Raw genomic sequence first — 14,530 nt, 5'->3', positions numbered from 1 at the left:
AGCAGATGTCTCAAAGAGAACTGCAACTCATTCTGGCTGGTCGATCTCTGGTATATGAGGCTGGACCCGCTCACAGCGACTTTGGCAGCCTCACCTATGGGGGACGCACCGCGTAGGATTTCCCCCTTGCCGGGACAGGCTCCCCAAACCCTCGCTGTAACCGGGGCTGCCCAGCCACTGCGGGGCTGGATGTTGATAACGTATGCAAGTGGTGATGGATCTTTCTTAATCACTGTTCTCCTCATCATGTAGTAATGATTAGGTGTTATTACCATGCTTGTTCTTATGTTCTATAATTAACTGTATGTAGTAATAATTAAGTGTACTATTCTGTATTTTCCTTATTGCTTGTTTTCTGTATTACTCATATCCTTTAATTATTAACAGTAAATAAGCCTACTCTTTTCATTCTGGTGTCTGAGTTTAATTGGCATCCTTGATCAGCAGACTAGTGTACATTTTGTGAATTCTGGATATCAGATCTAAATAATAAGACATAAGGCTGGAAAATTCAAGTTCAGTTTTTGTCATACTGTCATGCTGATATGGGGTAAACTTGCAACTTCACCTATTCATCATATTCAAGAATAATGTCTCAGCAATGTGAGTAACATAAGTATTTTTACATGCTCCTTTCCCAGCTGTGCAGTTGAAGCAGTGAAAACAAAGCCATAAATCCCAAACTACAGAGTTTTAGGTTACCTCAGTGTTATAGGAAAAAAAAAAAAAAAAAAAAAAAAAGAATGGCCCTGCTGTTATAGAGGACTGAAACAGAATTTTACAGTTATGAATATAAACATAATTTAAAGAGCTAATATAGAACTTTTACAGTTAGGGTTACATATGGGCAATAATATTTCTATTACACAAACTATTTTTTGAACTTAGTTGGGCAATAAACTGGTTTTCAGAGCTGAAAACCAGATATATTTCAAGTCTTTCAGTCATGACTAATATTGATGTGATTAGTGATATTTAATCAAGAAAATTTATTATCGAGAAATAACTGGATTTCACTTCCCATTGCCACACAACATTACTTGTGTAGTAGCAAGGAGGAAATGAAAGTAGAGGGAAGGTTCTTTAACCATAACCTGAATAGGGACAGGCATGTGAACTTTAATGAACTTGCTCATTCAGAATTTTCTGAGAGAAATGCCGAACACTCAACTGCAGCTGAAGGCCTTATCCAAACCCCACTGAAACCACCACTGCATTTCCGTGGTCTGGCTTTGGAGCAAATCCCAGAGACACACGAGACAGACCTTTCCACCACTATAGAGAACAGGTTTGAGGACCAGCTGTCACCACCACATCCCCAGGTTTGGGATGCTGACTGTACCCCAGTGCTCCCATGCAGGATCCACATCCCCAGAACCTACATGGCTGGTGATGAAACCATACTACAATGGTTTTGCCTAGCTTGGATCCCACGAACAGCAGTCTGAGAAAGAAGACTCATTCCCTTATACAATAGTTTCCAGCTGTCACTGTCAGTGGTCCTCCGGCCAGATGGGCTTCAGATAGTTTTGGATTAAGAGATGTTGGGAACATTTGTCATCACCTGTCAAACAAGGTTGTGGGAAATACAGCCTTTTCATGTATGATCTCTTGTAATCACTGCACTAAAACATCACAGTGCAGATGAATATAGAACAGGCATGGAAGACAGTTTTTCTAAAGTATTTTCAATGACTGACTGTAAAGTGGTATCAGAAAGTTAAATAACCTCTTACAGAAACAAAATCAATGATGTAACTTGGGAATCTTTTCTCATTCTAGAAGAGAATAAACAGAAAAATATTTCAGGGTACAAACTGCATTATAAAGACTTACAAAGTCATTAGGTGATCCTTATTATTCAATTTAATACCAGTGAAACTATGAGAAATCATTTAATACCATCAGATTGTTCAGGTGTGACATGTTCAATACACAGCTATCTAACTATTGGCAAAAAGAAACTAGAGATGAAGGCAGCACTTCTCTTACAAACCAAAACTGTGTTCCTTTTGCTTGCCAGTATCTTGGCTAACAATAGATGTGTAAAATTTAAGACATGAAGGAGAAGGCAGCATATCAGCAGAAAAAGAATGCCAATCACACCTTTCTGTTTTGTTGTTATAGACATCCAAGCATTACCTGGAAACTATAAAAGCCAGCTTTACAATTATAATGAGCAAAACCCCTGCATATATGTTTAGGAAACCTAACAAAATAACATGCTTTATAGTAGATTTTTAAATTCAAAACAAAACTATCTGATGCATTCTGTCTCCAACTTTAAAGCATATAGATAATAAAAAAACAGAGCTGCATTGGCTTGGTAAAGCACTGAAACACTGCTCCAGCAATGTTCTTGAGCAGAGCTGGAGGAGCCAAGATTTAAAAGATATAGGATAAATAGGAAAATTTAAAGGATACAGGATAATAGGTAGACTTAAGGGTAGTAACAGTGGTATCTGCAGAAGTGCTCTTTCAAAGGTTAGCACACACTTATGACCAGTAAGATGTATACAAGCAAGAAATAGCCTTGAATGTTTGGGGGGGGGGGTTTAAGCTCTATTTTAGTTTATTAGATCCGATTTGGAATTTTTTTTTCATTAAGACTCATATCAGGATTTCCTTTATATTTTGTTGAACTGATCCAATATTTCCTTTTGAAAGGTTTGAACAAAGCAGTGTTTTCTTTCCCTGTCAATGCATTGCCACATGGAACTGCAGGATAGGAACCCATATTCTGCTGTTCAGAGTTATTGATGATTACTGAATTCAGAGGGTAACGTGGATTTCCCTCTGATCATAATGCCTGGCAGTCTTTGTAATCAGATTAAGATGGGTATATCAAATAATCTAGGAAGTAGGATATAAGGAATAAAGGAGTAATTGAAGCAGGATTGATCTTTACATGCCTACAACACGTGTGCCCATAACTGATCTCATTACCTGTACTCCATTTTCAAAGGGAGTGCTAAAGCAGGCACTATGGACAGCTGAACTGTGGTTCCCAGCTTGCTTTGAGATGCACAAGCGAAGTTCAATATTAAACTGCTTTTTTTTTTTTTTTCCTTTTAAACAGTTCAACAAATTAACCTGAAATATTACCTTTTCAGGAATGTCTACCATGGTCCGTTGCTACTGAAAAGGTCTAAATGAGAATTTTTCAAGATTCTCACTTCGTGAAGAAAAAAAACATATTTTTATCCAGTCTGGCCTGAAAACAACAGTATGCCCACCAGAATTTCCCACGGCGATGCTAGAACAGTTGTGCTAGATATGAGTTTCCTTTAGGAAAGGACCTTTCAAAGTTGTAGGAGATATTTCAAGCTCTACTGAAGAAATGCAAAATTAATTCAACCCTTGAGATTCTTATTCACTAAAAAAAAAAATATTTTGCTCCATGAATAAACAGATCTCCAAAGCGCACATCCATACATGGAACTCTATTTTATATTACAATTTTATTCACTTGCTATGAATATTCACAACATTAATCTACTGCAGATCATCTATTCAGTATATTTGAAAATCCATTTATTTTCACTTATTGATATGCATGTGCTACACTTGTATATAATACAGTATTTTCAGTGTTGGTTTAAGAACAAAGAAACAAAGAAAACAAATATTGAGAAGCATGTTGTAGGTTTTTGACTAAAGAGAGGCCATATTCAGATTTTACAAAAAAGCACATTTACACTTTGCACTGTCCCAGACAATCTCTTTAAGATGCTACCTTCTGTCCTGCACCTGTTAGCATGAATCTATACAATATTAAAATCCATCCTAAAATACTGAGATACCTAGTTGCTGCTACAAACAGTTTATCCTAATTAAATTTTAATCAGAAAATAATATCTTTCCCTGCCAACATTTTTTATTATTTCTTAGCAGAATGACAGAATATACTTCTCAGTTTTATTCCCAACAGTCATTTATTTTATTTAAGCTCTCCTGTGCAATAATACAGCAGAGGTAATGAAATGGTTTTGGAACAGCAGGGGCTACTGTGACAGGCAGAGCACTCCAGGGTGTTCATTCATCATGGAGCTTAATATATAACCATCTAGCCATGTCAATGGTTTGCAATGATAAAATAATTTCCTTCTTTTTCTGGGAGTATGGTAACCACACAGGACTTTTAAATAAGGTTGCCTCTATATATTTTTGACTACCATAAAGAGTGTGTGGTTTTCATTTCAATGCACCAAAGCATACAGTCAGAACTCCCTCAGCCTCTCCAGTCAGCATGCTTATGCAGTGTCACTAAAAGGAATTGCCAAATTTCTGTTGTATCAATATTACAGATGGTACAATATACATTAAATGGAGTATAAAATTATACATTCTGTAATAACTTAGAAAAAATCTCATAGATGCTTAAGGCCTTTAAATATTGATGATTTTTTTTATGTAACAGCACATCACAAAGTTCAAAAATTGCTACTGAAACAAAACCTAAAAAAGTAAGTGTGATTTTGGTAAGGATCAGATCTGAACTGGATGACTGTAAGCAAGCAAAACACCCACAAACTGTAAATCTGGGCGGGCACTAGGACTTTTTTCCTTTATAGCAAACAGACTGAGCAGACATCTACATAAGCATCCAACAGTACTTAGGTTCAAGCAAGAGATTTTATTTTTAATAAAAAGACAAAAAATCTGAATGATTACCATCCATTTTCATAATTGCAAAACTCATTTACACCCCTGCCTACCTTTATAAAAAGGGATGAAATACTGTCATTGACGGCTTATCATGAATTTCAATGAATTGAAGGTTGGGAAAGTAAAGTACATATCAGGAACACCCATCTCCTTCAAACTAAATGGAAATGTGTATCTTAAAGGTATAAAATGCCTTATAATGGAAGTGTTAATTGAGTTTTGACCACTGCCAGAGCTGCAGTAGTTGGTTAGCCTTAGCAAAACATGTCAACCTGACTGTACATTCTAATATGACTGATGCATTCAGATAACTATTACTTGTCAACAATAATTATTAACAATGGATATATATTTCCATTCCTATAACAAAAGCAACTTCAAGATGTTGAAATATGTACCTTTGAGAATTCCAAGATTAGAATACAAATAAAAATGTCTAAAACTGCGCCATGCCAGAGGACAATTTCTGCAACAGAAATTTAATTAAAGCACTGTGCAGTTCCACCAGGAATCTGAATGGTGGGCCAGGGATCATTTTAGAGACAAGGAACCATTACATTTTGGAGGTTGAGTTCATCAAGATGAAAAGCCACCGGTCTGCAATGGAGAATCCAAAAGATTGATGCGTTTCTGCAACCTTTGAATATCAACTCTTGTGATTACAGCTGCAAATTCCTCAGCAAGTGCAATTTTACAAGTGTACACAGTTCAATCAGTTGAAATCTTTGTGACACAGAAGTTCAGAATAACTTTCCAGTAGTTTTGATCTCAAGGCTGTTGCTGATTACAAGCCAGGTTCTCAATGAAACAATTGATTTTGAAGGATACACCCCAGCAGTATAAAATTTTACTTCAAGGATTGCCTGGAGGAATGAAATTCCTATGTGTTGTATTTAATGTTATCAGCCTTGAGACTGACTTGATTTGTCTTTAGCTATCGGGTTACCTGTAAAGAAAAAGAAAATAAGAAAATCAAAACTGTACATAGAGAATCTACTTCCTAAATACTGGAAACTGAGACTGAAATATAAGCTCTCTGTCCAGCAAAGCTCTTTCCATTGGTTTTAAATAAGTGAACAATTCCCAATGGTATTAGATGGGATTGCTCCCCAGGTCAAATTGTGTGTTTAAGTGCTTTGTTGGAATTGGACTTGACAAGGAGAAATTGAAATGTGACCATACTTATAAATATAATAAAAAAAATCCAAAGGTCACAAATTACCAACCCACAAATGTCAAAAGCATTGATTTCAAGGAAAATTTCTGTATTCTGTTCATCCTTTTCAATGTTAAAACTTCTGTATGGTACCAACTATGCTTTTAAAATGTTTGCCAGTGAGCATAACAGTGACTGATACTGGAGATGTATTCCTCCATTCTTTTTATGCTACTTTGAAACACAAAACATAGAATCATAGAATAATTTAGATTGGAAAAGGCAATGTCCTGTTAGGAGCTAAATGCATCTTAGCAGGCAATAATCACTTAGTGGAGAAACAGGACAAAAATCATGCACGCATAAACAAGAGAGAGATATATCCTGTTATTCAAAAGGTATAAAATAACTACCAAGGAGTTCACTTGGAGTGGTTTCACCCCACCTAACATGAAACAGAGTGGAACAGAAGGACCACAGAGAAAGAGTGGGAGACAAAGCATTTCATAGTAATTGGATTTTCCCTGTGTCTGATTTGGATTTTAAACATTAAAAGAAAAAAAAAATCTGTCATATCAAAGGAACAACTTTGAGGAATATTTCTGCTGTGTCAGTAGATACAATTAATGATCATGTAACATTTAATATCAAATTGTGTCAGAGGACAACATCCCAACTCTTGAGAAACAACCCATTGGAATGGTCACAATACCACTTAATAACATCAAGGGGCATATGCTTTTCATTTTGATCACAGAGAGAAGGGTCATGCTCCTTCATGATGAAACATTCTTTTGCCCTCAGCAAAACTGTTTGCATACAGGTCTCGTTGGCTCTGAAGAGCACGAACGTAGAGCAGAATATTAAAAGGACTGTTCAAGGAGTTCATTACTTCAGTTTGCCTTCTCCACCAAGATGTTTACAGGAACTGCACTTAAGGTCATAATAGAATTGTGCTTTGTGATTTTTATCATACATGGGTTTATTTATTACAGTGCTCTTATTTTGTTTCATTCTTGCTGTTGGAAACAGTCTCATGTGGCCCCTTCTATAGTAGAAGATTGCCTGAAAAAATAATGAAGGATTAGTTTAAAAGTCAGGCAACATATTCTATGCCCTGCACCAAAGCTCAAAAGGCTGACACAGCATCTTCTTGTTTGTTAGTTTTTTGTTTTATTGTGACATGCTGGAATTCTATTCATGGACCTAGGTGCCACTGAGCTACATAATGTAAAATACACATCTCCTGATCCTATCCACAGGTAGATTTTTATTAGCTTCACTTGAGATATATATGTAGGTAAGCAGGGAGACAGAGAGAGAGGAAAAACCTGTGGTAAATCAACTGATGCAAAGCACACTGAAGACAGATCAAAGAATTTGAGATTCCCAAAGAGGTCATGCAAATGTAGGGTCAAAGCTTCTGACTTTTCCAAACAGAGTAGACCAAAATAAAATCAGAATCAGAGAACGGTTTCCTCAGAGGCACAACTGGATAGGGACTGTCATTGGAACCCAGCTGAATTCTCTGTTCTGCCTACATTCCCACAGAGTAGACCTTTGCTATTAAAAATAGAGGGTGCCAGCTGACTTCTGAGAGTCCAAGTTGACTGTGATGCTGCAATGTGCCCTTGCTGCAGAGAAGGCTAATGGTATCCTGGGCTGCATTAGACAAAGGATTGTCAACAGGTCGAGGGAGGTGATCCTTCACCTCTGCTCAGTGAGAGGCCACCCCTGCAGCAGTGTGTCCAGTTTTTGACTCCCCAGTACAAGACAGACATAGAGCTACTGGAGAGAGTCTAGTAAATGGCCACTAAGGCCAACAGGGTCTGGAACATATTCATATGAGGAAAGTCTGAGAGAGCTGGGACTGCTCAGACTGCAGAAGAGGGTCAGGGGGATACCTGTACAAATACCTGAAGGGACGATGCAAAGAAGATGGAGCCAAGCTCTTTTCAAGTGGTGCCCAGTGACAGGACACGATGAAGTGAGCACAAACTGAAACACAGGAGGTTCCCTCTCAAGAAACACTTTTTTATTGTGAGGGTGACTGAGCACTGGCACAGGTTGCCAGGGAGGTTGTGGAGTCTCCATCCTTGAAGATATTCAAAAGCCATCTGGTCCTGGGCAACTGGCTCTGCTCAAGCAGGGTGTTGGACTTACAAAGGTCCCTTACAACCTCATTCTGTGATTTATTTCTATTACATCTACCTCTGTCAATGCAAGGGCTAAGGTGATAAACTGCAGCTAGCAAAAAGAGTGTTTTCACAGATACATGACTGCTCAGTTACATGGCTGTTTGGAAGTGCAAGTGTGTTCTCTTCAGTCACAAAGAAACTTAGTAAAATAAATCTGCAGGGCTATCTGCTCCCCTCCCCCCCCATCTAGCTCTACAACTGTGTGTTGAAAATATCCCTATAAAAGCAACATACACTGTTACACTGAATAAAAAGGTGATATAAAGAAGTAAAAAAATTAGATAGAGATCCAAAACTCTGCTCTATAACAGGTGGCTAATCATATACAAAGGGCATTTTGTTTATCCAGACTGCACAGGAAGTCAAGCTGCATATTCTTCTTTTTTTACGATTATATGATTGGAGTTTTTAACTGCTTTCCCTTGCCAGAGTTTTTATTATTCTGCCTGCCATCGGTTTTTTTTCTTTTCTTTTTTTCTGTTAACTTCTGTTTCTGTTAACTGTAACAATGCTTCTCTGAGTAACACACATAGTGGTCCACATTTGCCTCTATGTAAGAAGGTAATACTTGTTATGTGCAAGCACAGACCAGACATTAACTTTAATGGACATTATATATCCATACACATTGGGGAGAGAATAGACCTCTCAGATGCTAAAGGCAGTTTCATAAAGAAGCAATGAAATTTTAGCTAATATCTAGTGATGGTATTCCCCAGAAATGCTTAATGTTGGATATAGTAAAAGCTATTTGGTTTGAGTGGCTGGGAAGCAAGGTTTTGTGCCAAAGGTCTTTATAGGAAAAGGGGGACTGACAGCAGCATGTGTTTTATCTTTAAAATCTTAAGAGAACAGTAACACATTGAATGGTTGCAAATCAAGTCTAATCAATTTTCCAGTTAATAATTAATAGGTATGGAAAATTAACTTTGCCGCTGTTTAACAACACACACACAAAAAAAAGACATAAAAACCTTTAGCATCCTTGGTGTTGATCTGATTTAATTTCTTCATTCTTGGAACATAATTACTCCCTTTATGCTAATACATTTTTTCAAATGTCTGTTATATCACAAATACAATGCATTAGACTCTCCTCACATTCTTGTACTAAATGTGCAATTAAAGTATAATTACTCTGTAGTTGCAGACTTTTTAATTTAAATTAGTGAGTGGCTGCTGTAAATTGGCTGTAATTGTACATGAGCTCACTTGTTTTATTTTAGAACACAAAATACGATTAAATGCAACTAAAGTTTTCCACATTACTTTAGCTCTACTAAATGTTCAAAAGAGATTCAGTCTCTGGGTAGAAAATATTTGCCAGGGTAAGAATGAACAGAACAGAGATGAAAAGACCTAAAAGGCAGTGCATTAGAATATCTACCATCTCAAGAGATTTTCTGGACAGCCTCCATTCCAGTGCTGCTGACAGTGGTTGAAAAACGTCCTCACTTGTGAAATCCCCACAGCTTATAGGTGTAGTACAAATCTTTTGTTTATTTAGAGAAACAAATGTCTCACTAATTATTTGCTCACTACAGAATAATTTATGCATGCAAATGAGGCTCATATTTGATTATTATTTAATAATGTTAGAAGAAAATAGATAACAATATATGGTTATTGAAATAAGTGTGTCCTGGAACATTTCATAACACAAGTTTGTACATTACTATTTTTTTGATTGGAAATTCTTTTAGTTTTTTTCAATGTTTATTGTTAAATCCGTATTAAAAACAGATTCTTGAGTTCAGAAAGTCAAGCAATTGAAAATTAGCAACTGCCTTTCTACAGGTGCCCTTCCAATTCCAATTCTATCTCTTTTCCATCATGCACGGTAAACAACAGAATTTAGCGGAGGAGGAGTGTTGGGGGGAAGCCTATTATAATGTCATCACAACTATGTATCGATGCAAATACAGAAGGGGGCAAATTTTTAAGCCAGTGTTTCTTTCCTCCACAGATCACTCAGCAGTTATGATGGACCCTCTGTTCCAGGTTTTCACCAAAGAATATAAATAAACACAAGAAACAGAAAGAACTTAATACTGGGGTTTCCTTTTTAATTAGAACTGTTTCATCAACTGTGTAAGTTCGTGTAAGTCATAGCTTGAGTGTCATCTGAACATACTCAAGAATCATCAAGCTATCCTTCTCCTTTTTTTTTCCCCTGAGATACATAAGACAGAGAATGGAAAGCAATTAATAGCTCACCTTGAGCTAAGTAGAATTTTATGAGACAAAGACAACTCAGCACCCCTAGCATTCTTTTGTAAAATATTAAAGGTCTGTGGGAAACAGAAATGGTGTGGAGATTTCTAGCAAAAAGGGTCTCACAAATATATTTAATGACCAAGATGAGAAAAACTAAATACTGGGAATGCAACAGGAATCTGTTAAATAAATGCTTGGAGAAAGAAGCCTAAGAAATGGCTTGAAGAAATGCTTAGCTATGGATTGTCCTCCAAGACAAGGAGATAAGACAGAGATGCCATACCAAGACAGCCCTTATTTGTATGCAGTACAGTTCAATCCATTTTGTGTCCTTATTTTTATATTCTTTCTTATAATGTATATAAACAGACCACAAAAAAAAAAAAAAAAAAACATGATCAACAAAGTGATTCTTTAGCAAACCATTCCTAATAAGGAACGGACTTGAAGAGAGCTGTATGAATCATATCAATCCTATTTTTTCATGACACAGAAAACTTTGTTTTGGTTATGAAAACCTAATATGAATATTACAATGCATGAACAGAAGGGCCCATACAACCAGAAATAAACATCTACCAATGCATTTTTTCCACATGTCCTTTGTGAATGAGGTCAAGGTCAGAAATGAATCTTTTGAACAGATGAAATTGCACTATTTCCTGTAACTTCAAAATTCATACAGCGTGTTTGCCATGCACTATCATTCATACATGGCTTATGAAAGCAAATGACAGTTTGCATTGACCTTTGTGCATGTTTAATCGCTGAAACAGTTAAACTTGTAAGCTTGGAAGGTGGTTCTGATCTAATATTACTACCTTGCACCAGTGATACTCAAAAGTACTCTGCAAATGTTAACAAAGGACAGGCTCACAATCTCCTCACAGCTTGAGAATCCTGTAATTTATTTTCTAAAGAAGTGGGAAAAATGGACAAAAAGAGCTATAGGAGCAATAGGGCTCCTATACGTGTATGCACTTAACAGTAGATAGGTGTGGGTTTGGGTGTTTATGCAAGATAATTAAGTTTCTGGGGGCACAAGGAACCATTTCAAAAGTCAGAGAAATGTTAAGGGTATACCTGATAAATTAACTGCAGCAGAGAACAGTGAGTTAGGACACAGGCCCTTGTTTCAGTATCACAGACCACTATTTGGCTTGGGCTAATGACTAAAAGGCAAAATTTGAGTGATTTATGAGCAACTTGGAAAACAGATATTTAATGATAATTATATGGATTCATTTACCTTCAGAGAAGGCTACATATTGATAGATATTTTTTCAAGTCTTCAGACGTTTCATTCTTGCTCATAAGACTTTTGCCGTACCTAACTTTTTATATCAAGACTCGAGAGCTTTAAATTTTCCCCTTAACTTTATTATAGGCACTGCAGTATGAAAAGTGTTAGTCTAAACATGTTCCCAAGCCTGTAACTGAGCAATTTAGAATTCTAGATCCTTCAGGAAACATCTCTAGCTCATTTTATTAATTAAACAGAATGTTTCCCAGTACACTTAAATGGCTCAAAAGTTTCCCATGCGTTTTATAACTACCAGACTCTAAAACTTTTAATTCTTTCATACTTTTATTGCACTGTGACTAATCAGAATTGCATTTGTGATTATTCTTGTGCTTAGGACCTTCCATTAGAAAGAAATAAACATGTTGAAAATTCATTTCACACAATGCCATTTAAAGTATAATTCTGTATTTCTTGTTTTCCCACTGTTCTTAATTTCAGCAGGAGATTTTTGGTGTTAAAGTGAAGATCTAGACAACCAGTGTTAAAAATTGTAATTAAAACTAAAAAGCTTTGGAAACCTTTCACATGTAAACTAAGCTTTCCATTCACTCCAAATAATCTTAAAGTTAGGACTGGAAAAATAAGTAAAGGAAAAATACTTTAGAGCATGGCATATGTTCCTGAAAAAAAAGTCAGAGTTCTTAATCTTAAACATGGTTTTAAGATTAAACAAACATCTAGTACATTTTAAGAATATAGTGGAAATACACCTTTCCCAACTTTTTCTGAATTTTAAGTAATCCAGTATGGGATGCTGAGTTTTCAACTACAGAAAAACACCTAACTGAATGTACCAAGACGTACCTTCCTTCCTAATTGTTCTCTTCTCCAAAGCATCGGTTGCTTTCCCATGACAGTGAGTAACTTAAGTTCATCAACTGGGTCTACCTTTGAAAGGCGAGTGAGTGAAGAAAGATATTTTAAGGCTCCCAGAAGCATCTGACTGACATGCTGAAAGCTTCTTAGGAGCGCAATGCAGAGTCTTTCCAACCACCCTCCTGAAGCCCTGCCCAAATAAGCCAATATTCCTGGGCATCTGCAGCAAACTAAGCAACTACAATGAAGAGTAAGATACAAAAATTCCTGTTAATACTGTGTAAACCTGTATTTGTACACACCTGCTGCTCTGTGAGTAATAAACCAGGGCTGGAACACATTTTCTGGAGTTGTTTGACTCTTTATTCCTCAACGAACGTTCTGGCCCTTCCTTAGAATCCGACCAAGACTAGGATTCATCACAACTAGTGCTCCAACGTGGAGCCAGAATATTTTGTGTGTGTGGAAAAATCAAAAATTGTCATCAGGCACAGCAGAAACCTCCTTTCTCTACTTCTCCATTCGGACTTGAGGACTTTTACACGTTTGCCTAAGAAACAAACACATGTCAAGTACTACACTGTTATGGAATTAGTTACAGAAAACAATACTGGGATAGATGGAAATTTCTTTAACTTACAAGGAAAAGTACAAAATTAAAGGAAAAAAACATATTTCAGAATCAGAGCAATTTCTCTTAGCGAAAGAGCATAGTCTCAAAACCACTCCCAGGCAGTAACAGTAATCCCAAAGGAAAAAAATTAAACATACTCAAATTCAAACTCATGGATTTTTCACCAAAATGCTATGGAAAGTGAGAGATAACACTAATTTTTGCAAGTATATCAGCAATCTTTAACTATGATAAAACAATAATTGAGTTGTTCTTTAAAAATAAGTCCATGGATAGACCTGTGGTACAGAAAAGAGTCACGAAGTCAGAATACAATTCCATCTAAATTAAAGATTTGAGTGTCTTCTTCCCACATATTTGTAAAGTAAAAAACAAAACAAAACAAAAACCCCAAAATTTTTCAAGTTTGAAAAATGTGAGCATTCTGAGGAAAACTCTACTTACAGGCATTTCTATGGTTAGTAGGTTACAGGAAACACCATAAAATAACAGATGACACATTTCAACAGACAATATTCAGCTCAGACAGACAGCTCCTTATCTAGACATCTGAGGTAGTTTTTGGATCTGCTGGTAATGATTGCTTTCAGAAAGAGTTGCACAGCACCTCAAAAGATCACCTAGATTTCTTTAAATAATGCTTACAAAAAAGGTTATTATTTTCCTTTTTATTTTTTTTCTTTAGGCTTTTTAACTTCGAAGTCATGCTGCAGATCATTAGACATACATTACATGATTACACTTGTAACTTCGATAACTTGCTGCTTTAATAAAATCTCTACACATTTAAATACGATGAAACTAATTAATATGGCTCTGTGTTCATATTTCCTTGAACTTGATAGTTTACAAAATAAACTTAATAAATACAACGCACTGGGACAATTATCACAGTGTGTATCTGATGAAGGCATATCAGTTATGTCAAGGCTAAATCTAATTCATCAGTCTTTCAAATGTGCTTCATTATTATTCTCTTCTAAAAGGTAATGTCACTATAACACACATACCTAAACTTTCTCAGTGTTTCTGTAAATCAGCAAAGAAATTAAGCTTATGGTAGAATTGTTTTAACTTCACAAAATTTTTCATTTACACACAACAGTTTTATATTAAAAGAAGACTTAAATCTAAACCATATTTTACTTTCTGTAACAGATAATAACTGTAGCAGTTCAGACAAGGATATATCCTCTTGAGGTTTTTGTGATGATCACAACTCCATAGTGGGACTGCATCATGGCGGCATAAAAGACTGCAAGACAATTAATTAAATAAATGTAATTCTCTTCTCTTTTACATCACTTTTTCCATTTAGTCATCTCAAGTGGGAGATAGAAACAACCTCCTTCTTTTTTACAGATGAGGAAACTGATGAATAATAAAGTCATGCTACCCTTCCAACTGTGAGAAAATAAATGGAGCAAGAGGGATGGGAGCAAGTCCCTCTATCTTTGGCTTTATCTGACCTCATTTACTTAAAGAAAAGCCTACTTTTGTTCTTGACTGGCAAGGAAAACCTGTAGTAAGCAGTT

General features: G+C 36.2%; 1 protein-coding gene across 2 annotated transcripts in view; it reads right to left on the bottom strand.

Annotated features, from left to right (window-relative positions):
* Positions 1-3,442: 3,442 nt before the first annotated feature.
* Positions 3,443-14,530, bottom strand: part of FAM19A2 (family with sequence similarity 19 member A2, C-C motif chemokine like) — a 54,952-nt gene continuing 43,864 nt past the window's right edge. The window contains exons 4-5 of one of the 2 annotated variants that reach the window (XR_003400241.1): positions 12,664-12,911; positions 3,443-5,614 (exon numbers count right to left, since the gene is read on the bottom strand). Coding sequence is in view for 1 of the 2 variants with exons in the window: in XM_026866995.1 (XP_026722796.1) it covers positions 5,603-5,614 (12 nt within the window). In the remaining variant the exon portion in view is untranslated. The remainder of the gene's footprint in view (positions 5,615-12,663; positions 12,912-14,530) is intronic. The other variant, XM_026866995.1, reaches the window with a different exon arrangement.

This window comes from Athene cunicularia (assembly GCF_003259725.1).
Source record: "Athene cunicularia isolate RWA chromosome 1 unlocalized genomic scaffold, athCun1 chr1_part2, whole genome shotgun sequence".
Classification (NCBI taxonomy): Eukaryota; Metazoa; Chordata; class Aves; order Strigiformes; family Strigidae; genus Athene; species Athene cunicularia.
This window is presented reverse-complemented; position numbering and strand designations above follow the sequence as displayed.